We start from the raw sequence: 17,026 nt of genomic DNA, 5'->3' as shown, positions 1-17,026 counted from the left end.
CCGGATAACCGGGCGGAAACGTTCAACCGTTTGAAACGGTTCAACGTATGGCACCGCGCTCGACGGCGCGTGGAGCGCCGGGTTAGCGAAAGAGGCGGTGTCAATTCTGACTGTTATTTGTGGTTTGATAGTTAGTTGTTATATAATGGACGCAACAATCGAGAATAAGTTCATAGTGCACAATGCCGTCGGCAGGTGACACAAGTTCATTGAATTCAGCGCATCGAAGAAGTTAGGAACGTTACTGCTTTGTTTTAGGAACACAGGAACAGGACTACTTTCTGTTGACCGAAATGGTTTGTTCGTCAAGGCTTCAACTCCGGTTGAAAACGAAGGGCGACTCTGGTCCTTAGCGGGCGGCAAGCGGGTTAGCGCTTAGCCAAAGAACACTGGCGCAGCACTCTCGTGACGTCACGTCGCGCTGGAGCTGCGGTTGATTGGCCGTACGGTTGTACCGGGTACCGCGGCACCACGTTGATGCCATGTCGCGGCCGTACGGCTGAAGATCGGTGGTGCCATCCATCTAGCAGATACTTTTGGTTTTGCCGTAGACGCCCGAAACCAAACTTTGAGACTTGGTACTCAAAATCTACACACAATATTGATAAAAAAAAGTTATACCTTATAATTCAGGAACTCCGCTTTAGCTGAAAACAGCTGTAATTTCAAATTTAATATATATATATATATATATATATATTGACCGGAGTTTCCCTTTAATACAGAATTGATTTAGATCTAGCGGGAGACCTGCGAGAACTCCCTGACCATATAAACAGCTGCATCAACAGGATTTTTATTGGTCACTTGTACAGATGTTCAATTTATTAAATTATTCAAAAACTTGAATAGTAGAAATCCGAATATCGATTATACTTATTTAAGAAACATTCTTCGACTCAAATTCAAAATCCAAATACTCGTAGACCCCGCTAAAAAAAAAAACGAAAAAAAAAAAAAAAGAACAAAAACACAGCGCGAAGACGAGGACAACGCAAAAGGTAACCGACCCGACACAGCTCTGTGTCTTGCCAATTACCGTTTACCTTGATTTCTTTTTCGCGATTTTTTTTTTTTTTATTATGTCTGTATAGCGGTTAGTTTAAACCTCAACGTTAATCATAATAAAAAATCCTCAATTGATGAAACAATACAAAAATAAGTTAAGAAAAGGTATGGTTAAACAATTAATTAAAAAGAACGATAATAAAATGGCTGGTTATGTATACTTTTTTATGCGCTAACTCCACCGAAACACTCGCAAAGTAATGCCAGAAATGGGGAGACAATATTAAAAGCACAGAGGCCACCGTCCACGTAGGTATTGATGATTGTCTAAACATGTAACTATTCTTTGGGGCTATTTAATGTAACTGACACGCCGTATAGTTGTTGTAGTCGTGTTCTTTGTTTAAGTGCTTTTTCTTAAGATTTTATTTTATTTCTATACCGAGTGAGTGGCCAGTCATGGGTCTACAACGGCTTACATCGCCATTTTGTATACCATTTAGTCAGTATTGAAAAAATAAAAGAACAAAATAAGGAAAGTGTTTGGGGAAAACAATAAGGATTCGACCTTGGCAATTAGAAAGCTGTATTTCTTGTAGAGGCCCACGTGAATGTGTGCTCTTGCGTGAATCTAAAGGGTCTACTATAGCTTCAGTTACAACTTTGGAAGGTACTATATATCAACTAAAAAGCGCGCAAAAGATATTACAACGCTCATGAGCTTGGAAGCTAGAAATAAACTTTACAGTTAAGTCTTGTGAATTTTCCTCTGCTTAGAAACTTAAGCTTTAACGTGCAGTGGAGCAGTACGTAACGATACCCACGCATGTACACACACAAAACTACATACGCACAGCTCTTTGGCTTAGAAAACTTGGTTACAAGTGTACACTCGATTTAACGACCACCTTTGATCCACGCCGGATATCCCATCGGAAACATTGCACCTTCTTGCCTAGTGCACTTCGCTACTGCTTGTTCTTAGAATATATATGCATATATCCTGTCCAATCTCTCGACGGCTTTCTTGTGAACATTTTGTTTTGGGACAGTCTGCTTCTCTATATTCCGCACGAGCGTTTGTCTTCTACCTTACCAAAACGCACAAAAAAAAAAAAAAAACAGAATGCAAGAAAGACCATAAAAAAAGGCAGGACAGAACAGGGGCTCGCGCTAGACAGCAGTAAGAGACAAAACGCGGGGTTGCTACCACGCGTGTTCGGGGTTGCGCGCGGCAACTCTATCTTGTGCCTCGATTTAAAATGCAGCCGGTGGAAACCATCAGGGAGCTACAAAACCCGGGGCTCCCCGACTGAAGCCCTCGTTTTTATCGGGCAGCTATCGAGCTTTTGTTGACTAAATAAAAGGGCCGCCGAGCTCCCCGTGTTTCTTTTCACCGTGGCTTCGTGTTGTCGGCGTGCTGGGGTCGCGGGGTTCGGAGAGCTCGTAAACGGAGGTTTGGGGCCGTCCAATGTTTTTTCCTTTGGCGTTTGTATGTACACGCATCTCGTTTTGCTTTCTTACAACGCGGCGGCTGCGGCGCTTCCTGTTCTACGTTGATAAGCAGCTCCGTCTCAATTCGAAAGAGGTTAGCCGAGTCCCTTGTTTCTCCCTTATCGACGCTGTTATTTATAGCTTTCAACTTATTCGAGGATTTTCTTTTTTTTGTCTTGCCCGTTTTTTTGGGGCGATTGAGTCGTAGGAGCCGATCGAAGTCCGGTTCGATCCCTTCGTGATTTTGATTTTTGCGTGAGCAATATGGCTCTTTCTCAAATAGTTTTGATTTCACACATGAAGTCTTAGGTTTAGAAGAATGTAGGGCAGCGTTTCCGCCTGTCTTTTTTTTCAAGGTTCATTAAATATACCAGTGCTGTTGATGCTGGGTTAGAGAAGCTTTTCAAACAAAAGATTTGTTTCCACCCTCTAAGGTCCGAGTTGTGAAGGCAGATCGCCTGCATCTTCGTCTAAACTTGTTCTCTGGAAGCAGTATGAAAATACATTATCTGACACTTTTTCGATGAAAATATTCAAGCTACAAAAGCGAAACATTTTATTCTCCCTCACTCCCATTTAAAACTTTCGACTTGTCGGTCAGTTTGCACGACTGCTATAGTGAGCTTCACGTCCCTCCCTCGCCGTCGTCACCTTGGTTGCATGATTGCTGTACTGGACTTAACTAAATGACACTGGCTCTATTCCTAATACCTTAAGCGAAGTGACCACAAAAACAATATTTACCTTCGTTTGTAATATATATATATATATATTTATTTATTTATTTATTTATTTCAAAATTGGGCATGTCCGGCATGATGTTGGTGATGCTTTTTAGGCATGTTCAGGAAAGCGGGCAGTATAAGCATCATCGTTTTTATTATTGGCGTTATTATTACTTCTATCACGTACACATGATTTGTGTTTAACTTCCTACAACATTTAATTTAACGTAATCTTCGTTCGTGTGCAACACTGCACAGTCTGCATTATGTTCTGTTTACTGATTGTGTATGCGGAAAAGATGAATAAAAAAAAATAACGTGATTGCGTATTATACGTGCGTTGCGGCTTGCTATGCTTCCTTGCGGAAGAGCTTTGGATGGTTTCGAATGCGCATGCACACGACAGACTCTCGCGATCTCCGGGTTTGTCGAATGATCGAGACAAGTTTAAATTTCTTCGGGAGGAGAATTTCACGGGCATGCTTTGAACTAGAAGTTTCCCGTGTGTGCTCTTCTTCTCTGGCGGGTCCGTGTAGGGCCTCGAATTGTTAGTACTCTTGGATCACAAGGAGCCCCTCATTGTAAATGAAGTAATCGCGAGAGGGGGAGGTTTATCGCGCCCTTTACTTTATCAACTGATTTTTGTCTGAAGTGCCGAGGTGATATGCCCGCTGCGCTATCCCTTGGCACGTTGTGATTCACCCCGTGACGCAGTGAGCTTACGTTGGAAGTTACCCTTTGTCTGGAACCAGCTGCGCGTGCCGACGGCTTCCTGCTGACTAAGACTGCTAGATTAAGCCTGAATTACCACTAATCATCGCCTACAAACTGAGTATACTGGACTAAGAATTACTTGCTGCCAGCGGTTGCCTGCGAACCTAGTAGTATGCAGGACTAAATATACCCCTGCGGACTAGGAACCCGGTACCAAGTATGAATCACTTAACGGTCGTCTGTAAACTATAAGTATGCTCGATGAAGTATCATTCGCCGCGGACAGTCGCGTGCTACTTCAGGCGACCGTCTGCGGCAAGTCATACTTAGTTCAGTTGCTTGCGCTCTCGTTCATCTTCAACTTGACGAGCCATGCAAACATGTCGGACTGCGGACCCCGTGGTCCGGGGTTTGATTTCCACTGAGCTTCTCGTTGCGTCTCTATGGTTTCACTTGAGTGTTTCTATAGTTATATTATCATGTATGAATTGTTATGACTAATTATGCCTTCTGTGTGCTTTGTATGCTTATGCATTGTCTACTACGGGCGGTGCATCCTTTATGTTGCCTTGGCCCGCGTTTAACACTTTTTCGTCACGCTGGAGCTTTACACTTTCTCATAAAATCCAGCCCATAGACACATTTTGTGTCTATGACTTTTATTGTGGCCAACATTCAAAGAATTATAATGAGGCTTAACCGTGTACAGCAGGATTTTGTGTCCAAGTCTGGTGCTCGGTTCTCGGTGTATTTAACTAAGAAGGCGTCTCTTTCTCGTGCAGTATCCTTGAGATGCGCAAGGAAAAGAGCCGGGACGCAGCCAGGTCACGGCGGGGCAAGGAGAACTACGAGTTTTACGAGCTGGCCAAGATGCTGCCTCTCCCCGCAGCCATCACCAGCCAGCTCGACAAGGCCTCCATCATCCGCCTCACCATTTCCTACCTGAAGCTCAGAGACTTTTCCCAGCACGGATACCGGCCCTGGCTCAGGGACCAGGGCGCGTCCGCCGCCGCCACCTCGCCCTCAAAGACCCAGCTCAAGGGTGAGCTTCTCCGGACACCCTTTCTTCCTTCTCTCCCCCGTCTCCCCGAGCGGAGACAATACCTCCGACAAGGCCGAGATCTTCTACGTCACCTACCAGAGACTGGCGCGGATTAGGCCCGAGTGCTGCGTCAACCTTCGGCTAGGACTCGGGTCTATTCAGTGGGGACAGCAGCTTTCGTGGGCATTCTGTTGTTTGCCTCCAACCTTTAGGAGAGAGCACGCTTTTGTGGCTACCCTCGCAGTTTTAGAGGGCTACCTTCCTTACAGAAAGCCACTTTCGTTCAGCGCTTTTCAGTAACTCCCCTATATAAAAAAGACTCAAAAGCTTCTGGCCACTTGATCTCAATTTTTACATTATGCCCCGAGTGGCAATATTTATTTATTTATTTATTTATCTCGATACCCTTAGGGCCCCTAGGCGTTACAAAAAGTAAGGTCATCAAATTCACGCAAAAACAAAATTAACACAATAAGAATACAAGCAAAGTAAGCGATTTTGTCAGAAACCTTTTAGTCCGGCGTGTTAGAAAAGGTGGTAGTTAACGTCTTCTTAAATAGTTTAATTGATGGTCTGTTTACCAGAGGTGCTGGAAGCCGGCTCGACTGATTGATGTAGGTACTTGATATGAAGGAGTCTATGTATGCTCACGTTGGACAATACGGCACGCTCAAAAATTTATGAGGGGCTAAGGAATAATTTACTTTTTAGTGAAGCGGTACAATTATACTTTTTTTGTAGAAAAGCCATAAACGAGATATTTTATGACGTATGGAAAGGAGAAAAAGATCGAAATTGTTTTGAAAGCGCTGCGAAGTTTTACGCAGAATGAATGACATAGGGGTTAATGTAGAATTTTGTTTCAGACGCCCAAGCATAAAATTATTGTTAGCGATGATGTGATCAGGGTGTGGTTTTCACGACACGTTAGATGTTAAGCGAACAACAAGATATTTGTAAGATGTCAGACATTGCAGATAGGTGGTACAAATTTAGAAATGAAAAGATTATGAGCTAAATAATCTTGCATAGCAACAAACAGATTTAAGTGGAGTACAGTCGTGTAAACTTTCTTGCTGGATACACTTTAAAATATTTAAGACATCAATATAATTCGTTTTATAGCGCGTACCAAATTTCTTTTTGCAGTTGAGATACAAGCATAACTTGTCGCTCTCTAAACACCCGTAAAGCATATTTGACTTATCAGTGTTTTCTTCACATACGGTCTGTGTGATTGGCAGAAATCATATTGTATCAGACAATTCATGACAACTAAGCCCCAAAAAACTTCCTTTGCGCTCTGGAGTTGTGCCCGTAGCGCACGCGTAGTGTTAATGTGTCCAAGGCGACCTTAAAGGCCGACGATCATCCAGAAAGGAGAACACCTTCACCTCCTTCAATTCCTCTTTTTAATCCGAGAAGAAGGGAGACCATTTTCCTTTCTGCGAGGAGTAGCTCGGAGATTCGCTCCTGCCGGAAGGAAAGGAGAGCAGAGTGCGAGAGGAATGGAGGGAATGAAACTGGGAACTGGTTTTCTTCCCGGCAGAAGGTGATTCTGTAGGTCGCCCTTTAATCTCTACTGCTTACTAAATGAGAAACCATTTCGTCAAAACAAGGGTAAAGCTCTAGTATCGCAACTGAGGTGCAGAACGCTAAGACTTCCACAAATGTTTTTTTTTTTTTTAATTATTCGAACAATTTGAGTAATGAAACAGTCATTTCGAATGGTACGCAAACCCCAGTCTTCGCGACCTTATAGCATCGTGACACCGACAACCGTTTTTGTCGTGGTCCTTTTTTTTTTTTCTTGACAGTAACCGTTATATTTTTGTTTTCTTCCTCTTCGCAAAACACGCAGCGCTCAAATAGCACCACCCAGTCAAAATGCCGGATCCACGGTAGGCCCTCTTGTTATATAGCATGACCTCTGCGTTCTGCTCGGCTCGCCTTGCAACGGGTCCTTACAAGATCCGATGTGAATAGCAACCGGAAACGGAACAGTTTTCTTGAGGGCGTACTCAACTAACGAAATCAGGATGACGCAGCGATTCTACGTTGACCGTGGGGGGCCGTTAAAGAGCGTGCCAGCCGTTGCGCAGCCTACGCTGATGCCCCTGTTCTTTAGTTTGTTGGTGTGTTTGTTTTCCTCTGGAGTCTTACACAAAACAATCCTGTTGGAGTGCTCAAGACATCCGCCACGGTCGCCGGTCCCTCTCCCTGCTGACGCTGAACATTGCGTAAAGTGAGCGCTCTAATTCCGTTAATATGGTAGGGGGGAGAGCGGGGGAAAACAGAAACCAATTGAACAGACAAGACCTAAAAATACAAAGGGGCGTTCGATATCTTGCCCGAGTGTGGCTTCGCTTGTTTTACAGCCCTCGATCTGCACGATCATCAGAACGGTGGTCGTAAGCGAACGGCGACTACCGCTAAAGTAGGATAGCGAGTATGCACCCGTGCCTCTGCGTTTCGTCCACATAATAAGTGACTGAAGTGCACGAGGATACACATAAATATTAATCTAGCAATCCAACATAGTAAATAGTCCAAACTACTGGACTATTTACCTTAGTTAGTCCAGTAGTTTGAAATAAGTCGAGCTACTAACTTCTCTTGTTTTATTGCAATAAAAAGTTTTAGCAATTAGTCTATCTGGCCGACAAGCATATAAGCATTATTGGCTTAGGTGTGCTTTGATGGTAATATATTTCGAAGATGAAATATTGAATCGTGTATCGTGCAAATTGTATATTGTATTTTGTATTTCAAATAGTTGCGCTTGTAATACAGGTAAGCAGAAGTTTTACCTACATCTGTAACAAGGGGTCCGTAGTAGTGAAATCAACCTGATACAGTGATAATTACATCATGTCACTGCCTCATACAATTTCTAAACACTTGTCTCGCGACCTTAGATACATCTTTTTTTTTTACATTCTACAGCTGTTTTTGCACGCAACTGAGGTTTTCATGCACTTCAGAACGCGCTCACAATGCATACCAGTTGCGTTTCCAAGCAAAATGCTGTTGCGTTTTTTTTAATTATTATTAAGCATTGGGACGCCAGCTTAAGGGTACCTCTTGGTGCTCTGGTGTATGGCGGTTTCTGTTCTCCCTTTCGAGAAACGCGTTTGCGTCCGGCTTCTCGCAGTGGACAGGCCACCGACTTCATACCGCATCACTCCGCACAGAGTGATGTGTTGATGCGAATGATGCACATCGCTCTGCACAGAGTTATGCGACAAAGTGAGCATAAGTCGATACTGCTTTCACCATGTGGACAAAACCTCGAGCCACTAAAGGCTTCGAAATAGCGGGTGCCATAAAGTTGCCTTGGATTCCAGCTATCAGCAGCTTTTGCCAACTTGCCTAACGCAGGAAGCGACCGTCCTTCTGCTTCTATTTTCTACTCGCAAAAATAATCCGCGACAAGCAAAACAACAGCGCCACCGTATACAGTTTTTTTTAGTCTTTTTTTTTTTATTCTTTTTAAAAAAAGAAAAGCGCAAAACGCATTGCGGTTTGTGCAAATGAGTTACGAGGTCAGGCGGACACTATGATAAAGAAATAACGCATCTAAAATATGACTAATTAACTAAAATTCACTAATTATATTTTTAAGTAGAGGATTTAGGGTACATATCTATATTGCGAAATTGGAGGAAGTGAATGTCGAAGGCTAGCCCAGTTCTAAATACTGTATTGAGCACGGGGTTCGAGTTATCCATCGCCAAATTTGACTCTAAAAACTGTCTGAAACCGAAACCAAACACTCAAAGCGCGCCGGAAAAACAACCGCCGTTTTGTACCAGAGGCCCACGTGGTTATGACGACATCTGCGTCACTTTTTTCGTGACAGCGCGACAGAGCTGAATGCGATAGGCGCTCTGCGGCCGCCCAGATAAGATGATAAACCAACTTAGCGACCATGACAAGTTGCTTTCCAGTGCATCTCTTTACTGTAATTTTTCCGCTTTCAAATCAGCTCAGAATACGGTTGTCACCGATAAGTTGATTACGCACTGAAAAATAAAAATTTTTCAGAGTCGCTAAGTTTGTTTATCACTTTATCTGGGCATCCGCGGAGTGTCTACCGCTATCAGCTCTGTCGCGCTGTCACGAGAAAAGTGACGCAAATGTCGTCATAACCACTTGGGCCTCGGGTGCGAAACGTGGGTTGTCTTTCCCGAGCACTAGAAAAGTTTAGTTTCGGTTTCAGACAGTTTCTAGAGTACGATTCGGCGATGGATAGCTCGAACCCCCTTCTCGATCCATGATTTCTTAGAACTGGGCTACCCCTAGACATTGTCTGCCTCCAATATCGCAATATAAACATGAGCCCTAACCCCTATAATTAAAAAGTTAATTCGTAACTTTTTGGGTAATTACTTATCCTTTAGATGGATTATCTCTTTGACTTTAACTCATCTGCACAAACTCCAAGGCTGTAGGATTTACGCTTTTTTTAATGAAATTATGTAAAGAATACAATAAAAAAAAACCTGTAGAAAGATTAGAACTTTCACTTCCGCAAACGGTACCCATGAGGCTTGAGGCGACCAATTAGCGGCGCTCACAAGTAAGTGGCGAGCCAAAAAATGCAGCGTCATGAAAACTGGCAATTAACAGTCGTTGCGGTGTCAGAGAATTGGAGAAACGATTGCTAGTACCCTGAGCCTAGTTTTTTTAGTGACTCTAACGGAACCTTGTTAGAGGCGCCGCAAGAGTTTCTCGTCCAATCATGAATTGGCAATGTCGGCGACACTCTTGGCGGCACTAGGAGCTAGCGAGGCAATCTTCTGCTCATCGATTTTTGGTTTATAACTCTATCGCGATTGCACTCGTCGGACGAATGAAGCGCACGAGCAGGGACCGCACAGCGCCGTTCTCAACTTCCAAATCCTCGAATGACTTGGGGGAGGTCGTTTGGGGGCTCCGCGCGAACAGAACCTCCCTCAGAGCCTCCGTTTGTCGGGCGGTGATGTATGCGAAACTAATACCTGATTTCAACGGGACGCGAAATCCCCCTGTTAGCGAAAAAGGTTTTACTTTTTTACGAGTATAAAAAGTCTAAATCTTTGGCGGCTTAGTCGTAAGCTGGGTACTTTTCCTAATGCGACCCAATAACGGGAATGGAGTCCCCCAACATCCTGTAATCAGCACCGCTCTATGGGACCCTTTGTTCTTTGCGCATTTCCTGAGTTTCCTGGCTTCGCGATTTTATTCTTTCTATGGCGTCGAGCTCAGGGCGAGACATAGGAGTGCGTTTAGTTGGAAAGATACTGAAAGTACTTCGAGCGAGCTAGCCTTGGCGCGATTAGGGGTTACTTGGGTCGTAGCCAGATCGAAATCTGTACGAATGTATTCTACTTTTCCAATTTTTGTTGTATTCAACGGACCGGTCCCACCAAGTGTTCGACGCATGCGTGTTGCCGTCATAGCTTCAGTACACAAGAGGGAGGCGGCAGTGCTCGAGCCGACTAGTGCCGTTTCGGGCTCTGGATGCGCAGAGTTTCAGCAAGGTTCGGACGCGTGCAGAAAGACTGAAGTTCCCTCCATTTCATTCATGGTGGAGTTCGAGCTATCCGCAATGTATATAGCGTCGAAAAACCTGGCCAAAGCTTTTAATTACCGTTCTGACGACGTTATAACTTCGTACGCAAAGCAATGGAACAGCTTTCAGGTCGACAATGCCACTTATTCACCAGTGACCTTCAGTCTGCATGCTCAATCGGAATCAGTTCTTTAAACGAGAGCGTCCAACCCGTACTCGTGTCAAGTTGTAATTCCATAACGACCGCGATTGCAAGCGAGTCGGAACGACTGCAATCAACTGCTACCTCGCGATTAGCCGCCGGGCTGTTTCTGCATGCACCGAGGGATGTAGCCCGCCTGCTGTTTTAGCGACGCTGACCTTTCCCATAGACCGTTGCGGCGGGTCACGCTGCACCGACCAAGCGAGGAATAATGATGCAATTGCAATCGGATTCGAGCTTTACTTTTTGAATAGAGCAATTTACGTCTGGCAACCACTAACCAGATAACTGGGGAGCTAGATGGCCCAAACAGCCGTTCCATACAAAACGGAGGGGGAAGGGGGGGGGGGGGGGGGGGGTTACCGTTCGCTCCTTGCTTCATCCATCCAGCCGAGTAGCGGGACGCGTCTCCGAATGGCGTCTATAGCGCCCGGTCCTTCTCATCAACTATAGTATTCGTGGAAAGACAAATGAAAAAAAAAAATAATAACGTCATGGGGGACTCCGGGAAGACAGCTGAGGTCAACACAGTTATTGTGGTCGGTCGTGGAAGCGAAGGGCAAACATTTTTGGCGACACAACATCTCAACAAGTCGCATTCTAGCACCAGAGTTTGCTGAGCCATAAATGCTCCGAACCTGTAAGTACAGTCGCGTATTATCTGGTTTACTGGTAGATGAAGGTTTAAGGAACCAAACTCTTTTTTTTATTGATTGAATGGCTTTCGATAACTCTCAAACGTTTATAATTGAAAACATATTTTTATTCTGACTGATGAAATAGTTAATAAATATTATTTAGTTAGTCGCCCGACTTATCGTGAGGATTAAACTCCTGCACTCTGTTCCCCTGGCCGTATAATTTATGCTTTGTACCTTTATTTTTTTTCTTTGTCTACTTTTGTTGCCACTTTGTTCAATTGTACAAATATTTGTATTACGTTCCCCTTATGAAATGCCCGAAAGGGCCTTTAGGGTTAAAGTAAATTAATTAATTAATTAATTATTGTTCCCTTTGGCACATTTTTTGTAAAATATACGTGTTCGATTAAAATAAGAATTAAAAAAGCCGGTGCTTCTTGTTCAATTGAGAATCCGGTGAGAGGATAAAGCTTTGCGAATGGATCATCTGTCTCAACTTAAATTACAAAACAAAATTACATTTCACAAATTCAGATAGACAAAGTGCAAAGTAACAAAACTACAGATCCTCTTCTTTTTGCATAAATGTTCGTTTTCTCTCTTGAGCCAGTTGGAATCGCGCTAAGAGAGGGCTCTAAGCTTCTCAGTCACAGGCTTACGGGAACCTTCGCTACTTAGAGGTCGTGCATTTATATTTACTATCGTAGGGCACTTCGCACCTAAGGTTTGCTGCAGTCGTTTTTTCACCAATATGTTTGAAACACGAAGCTCTGCCGTATGGATCGAAAAAGCTTTGCCCCGAGCTGGCAGTGGTACTCGGTCGAAGAGCGAATTATCTTGAAGAGCTCCTGAGCCCTAAATTGACGTTCATTCTCGCACCTCGATCCCAGTTTCGGCATCCAGAAAACGCAAAAGCTACGGGATCCCGTACACCAAGCTAAGTGCTAAGTTCTTTCTCGCGCCAACTAAAAAAAAGAAAAAGACGGCAGCGTGGTGTAATTTGGTAAGTCCGTTACGCTTGTGGGGTGTCGTCTGGTTTGATTCACCTTGACGGTCTTATCGTTACTGTAGTTGTTAAATTTCTATACGTTCAGATAACGCAGCATCTGCTAGAACTTCGGTAACTACGGTAGACAGCGCATTGGACAGTGTGAGTACGTTAGCTGTGTGATGAAAATAAACTTAAACCATCCAACCAAATTTCCTCGTTCGTTGGTAACGAGGGCAGGTCACTTTGTGTCTAAAGAATTTCTAAGGTGCCTTTTCAGCGTTTCCGTAGATTTAGTTTATATAGAAGTACGAGGTCTTGTCACACAGCGTCTTTTTTTCTTTCCGCATTTTCTACATGGTGTTTAATTTTAATTCGAAGAGATTTATTTTTAAAAATAATCCGTAAAACGCACTCTAATGCGCTGTTTGCAGTTGGGTTATACGGTCAGGGAGAAATTATATAGGCGGCTAATTTTCATGATTTGTCAGGCAATAAATATAATTTCTGAATACACAAATGAAATCATCTGCGATTCCTCACCGCTAGCCTTGCGACTGCAGCACGAGTGGTCACTTTGGGGCACCCCCGCGTTTCCCAAGTGCTTCGAGTCATTCTCAAATTCACTGCTTTATGGATTTTCGATGACGCTCAGCAAGTTTCTAATTGAAACCATAGGTGTATTAGTTGCTTAATAATGACCCCCTGGCCGTATCTCACCTGTACAAACCGCATTAATGTACTATAGACAACAATGTAAGGGAGCAGACTTCCTCGCTATATTGACGTACCTACAAAGGTTGGAACATGTTGTGGTCCCGACGAGGGCTAGAACGGTAAGTTTAGATCCCAAACTGCATTCTCTTTGACATTTTGGGGTTTAACCAACGTTGTGGGAGCCGTGAAACTGGAAAGAAAGGAGATTAACTATTCGCTTTCATGTTGTCTATAGTACCCTTTAGGGATTTTTTAATAAATGTGTTCGAATTAAGGTCAGACACCTCAAACAGTATATCTGACTATATTGTTTCCTCGAAGGAGCGCAGCCACAACTGCTAGATCTCGATTCATTTATCATTAGAATGAGTTGCCATCTAGACCAAAATAAGTGCCGCTTAAAGGAGGATGAAAACGATAAGCTCATTTTTATCTCCTGCGAAAAAAAAAGCTTCTCCTATCAAGAACACGTTGGGTGTGATAGAGATGCAAGAACAATATTGATATGTGAACAGTTTACTTCGTACTGCACACAAATGAACACAGAGAGAAATCTCGAGATCAATGTCGAGCTGCTCCCTTTGCGGCGCGCGCGCTGTTTACTTAGCATCGGAAGTCTCAAAGCTGTCTCGTGGCCCGTCGAAATCCGTGCGCCCGCTCTCCATCCCCCCTTGCTCTCCAAGTGCCTATAAATCTGGCCAGATTAACGCCTTTAAGGGCCACGAGATAGCGACTTCAGTCGTACCCAGCTCCCGGATTATGCCGGGGCTTTATCTGCGGGCACTCTGGTCCTCTACCGCTATTGTGTGCTTAGAGACAGGGCGACGGTAGAGACGCCGGGAGAGGCGCCAGAGCTATTCCCCGAGGCGATTTCCGAACCGCGCGCATCCGCTTTTTTCGATGGCCTTTTATTTTGGGGCCGGTTTCGACTCTCTCTGTAAACACACTCGTAGGCCGGTACCGTGGTCAAAGGCGACGGATGTCGCCTTTGATTTGGAATAAAGCGTCGGGAATAAAAACATCGAGAGCTAGGAGTAAAAGCGAAATAGAAAGCATTTGTTTTTGTTGATTGACGACTTCAGAAAAACGAAAGCGCAAAACACGATCCAGTTTGGAGCTACTGTCACAATACGACGTGGGCGCTGGGACACCTTATCGCCAAACTTTAACTGTAGGACAGTAGAAATGTGGCCCGAATTTATTTATGTGCTCGCGAAATTTTTGTCTCAATCACTCAGCTTGTTTATGTTTCATTTTTTGTTTTAGAAATACAAACACGTTTTTTTTTTTTGTTTGAAGTTTTTGCGACTATTTTTGTCTTGATTGTACCCCCCCCCTCCCCCCCCCCCCCCCCCCCTATGTAAACAGAAGGGCGACGGAGAGCCTCAAGGCATTTCGTGACTGGCAGATGCTTTCTTGAATCATTGCAATTTAGAGTCACTTTACTCAGTTTGTATTATAATACCGCGGGAGTATTTGAGTCTTTGAGAGGGGTGGATGACAACCATTGCTTTTGAACAACCGGTTGACAGATATGGAAGTCAGGCTGCCTGTCGACTCGGCGCCGTGACTACACCAGACGGTCGACGAGGCGGTGCCGGTTCGCTGCACGACGCTGGACGCTTCGCTGCCCATCGTGTTGGACGCTTGAGCGCTGTTACAATCGACCCTTTGGTTGCCTCCGTGGATACGAGAATGCATTAAGCACCATTCAGGTTGTTCTACCAAACCTAACCTGTGTGTTCTTTTTTTTTTTTTTTTTTACTTTTCTGCGCGTTCCAGTTTCAACTGATGTGCCTGTGGAACTCACCGAATAGTGGACGCACAGAGGCAGAATCAGAGAAAATTATAACAACTCCAATGGCAATACGTGTAATGACTCTTCGTAACCACAAAGGCAACCAAAGAGTCGATTGCAATAGCACGCATATCCCAACTTCCTCAGCTTCAACCCTCCAAGTTTCAAGTTGTTGTCATTACAAATAGACACCAGCTAGCTTGTTTGTTTTTTAGGCATTATCGCAGAAATCAGAAGGGCCGGTTTTGGTGTGTTTAACGAAACATAAATTCTGCGAAAAGTTTGCTTTATGTACACGTTTGCTGTAGGCGGCAGTAAGGAGTTTAAAGCTTTGATATACGGCTGATTAAGTCTCTCCTCTAGGTTAAAAATCCAAGTGCAGTGCGTCTTATAACTTCGAGTATTTAATATACATAATGCAGAAGTGATTGGGAGAATGCAGGCCGCTACAATACCCGTTAATACCGAAAGCCAGCGGAGAGGAAGATTGAACCCACAAAGTCTGGCTCTGCCGAGCTGGGATGCTTTACCTTTCTCTGGCTCGAGAGCGGGCCGAGGTACCGTTCTCTGGGTTATAAAAAGACCCGCTCAGTCTTTTTTTTTTTTTCTTACAAATTTTAGCGATATTTTAACATTTTGTATTTTAACAAATAAAAAAAAATAGGAGTTTACACATTTTTTATATTCCCGCAAATGAATGTCGTGTTAAGGTGTCAGCAGAAGTCTCAAATAGAACCCTTTGAACCGCAGTCTCAGTCACTGTGCCTAAGAACAAAGAACAACATCCAAACATCCACTCTTTACAATTGCAAAAATTAACAGGTCCGAGAAGTGTGCCCATAATTCTTCGCACTCTAAGGGCTCATATCCAACAACTTGAATGCCGAGTTTACACCCTTCGAAAATTATGTATCGCGTCTACATTAGTATCGGTGCATTTAGGGATTTGATTTTCACCATATATAGAAAAAAAGCTAAGTGGTTAACAATTTTGTGAGTTATAAAGTCAAAAAAGGCAGGCCACTCATCAATGCACAGTCCGCGTAAACCCTTTCTTGTATTCGTGCTTTTGTATTTGCGTTCCGTAGGCACAACGCTAAGAATCCTTGTATTTTTAAGACGGCGAGAGTCCCGGGCATATAATTGGCACACCGCTACAATTTTCCTCACCGCGTAACTTCGGGAGGACTATCTTCAGTAAACGTCTCTTAATCTTATACGGCGCTGATCCGGTTACGTGTCACTTAGGTTTAAAACAGGTAGCTTACCCGTTCGATTAGAAGTTTACACCAGTCTTCTCCCGAACAGTTCAGAGCGCGCCATCGTGACTCAAACGAACCTTCTCGGAACCAGCGGCCCGCACTCCCCTGAGCCGAGGTCAGCCGCGCCACCCCCCGCGGGGCCCGGTGACTTACGGCGCGCTTTATGAAGCCGAACCGCCTCCGACGGCGGCGGTCAGCGCCGGTCAGCGGGCACTCTCTTTATCTGGGACGACCCGAGGTGCAAACGGCCCATCTAATCTCATCACGTCCCGGGAAATCCTCGCGCGCTTAGCGAGCCGGCCGGACTTATCGCCGCGCGCTCCTTGGGGCTCCTTTCGCCACGCTGCAGCGCTGTCGTGCGGGGAAGGCCTCCCTGGCAAGCTCGCCCCTAATGTCCGGCCAGGAGGAGAGATTTGTGGCCAACGGGGTTGGGCACGCCGTCCGCCCGCCGGACCTCGGTCAGTCTGCCCGCGGGGTCGTTTTCCGGTCCATATGCCGCCGCCGACGGACGCGCGACCGACCGTTTCGGACCGGACTGACCCCTCGGCGTCGCTCGCGCGTTCCCGCGCTCTCCAGAGAGGCCGATTTTAATCAGCGACCCAAAAGTGGGCGGATCCCGATCCAACCTTTTCGGGTTCCGGTCGTTTTGCGAAGCCTTCCGTCGCGGGGTTCGGTGTCGTTGCGAGCCCACTCGAGCGCTCAATCGCCGTGAACGAGCTTTCGCCACCGGGCCGAGGTAGACTCCGGCCCGCGGCGGCTGCACTGTTTTTGTGACGGCAGTAAATCGGCCCCCCGGATTTCGGATCGGCTTTCCGCTCTTGGCTGCGGATTGTGCTCCTGCCACCGATAAAGAGCACCGTCCCCACCCCCGGCTGCTT

At 45.0% G+C, this 17,026-nt stretch overlaps 1 protein-coding gene across 3 annotated transcripts in view; it reads left to right on the top strand.

Annotated features, from left to right (window-relative positions):
* LOC8053863 (protein trachealess) overlaps positions 1 to 17,026 on the top strand; it is a 521,715-nt gene that overhangs the window by 447,485 nt on the left and 57,204 nt on the right. For all 3 annotated transcript variants that reach the window (XM_042287481.1, XM_042287479.1, XM_040503738.2), the window contains one exon: positions 4,724 to 4,983. In XM_042287481.1, coding sequence (XP_042143415.1) covers positions 4,724 to 4,983 — 260 coding nt within the window. The remainder of the gene's footprint in view (positions 1 to 4,723; positions 4,984 to 17,026) is intronic.

The sequence above is a fragment of the Ixodes scapularis genome, unplaced genomic scaffold, assembly GCF_016920785.2.
Source record: "Ixodes scapularis isolate PalLabHiFi unplaced genomic scaffold, ASM1692078v2 PGA_scaffold10__122_contigs__length_95168666, whole genome shotgun sequence".
Classification (NCBI taxonomy): Eukaryota; Metazoa; Arthropoda; class Arachnida; order Ixodida; family Ixodidae; genus Ixodes; species Ixodes scapularis.
Note: the sequence above shows the minus strand (reverse complement) of the source record. Positions and strands in the feature narration are given on the sequence as shown.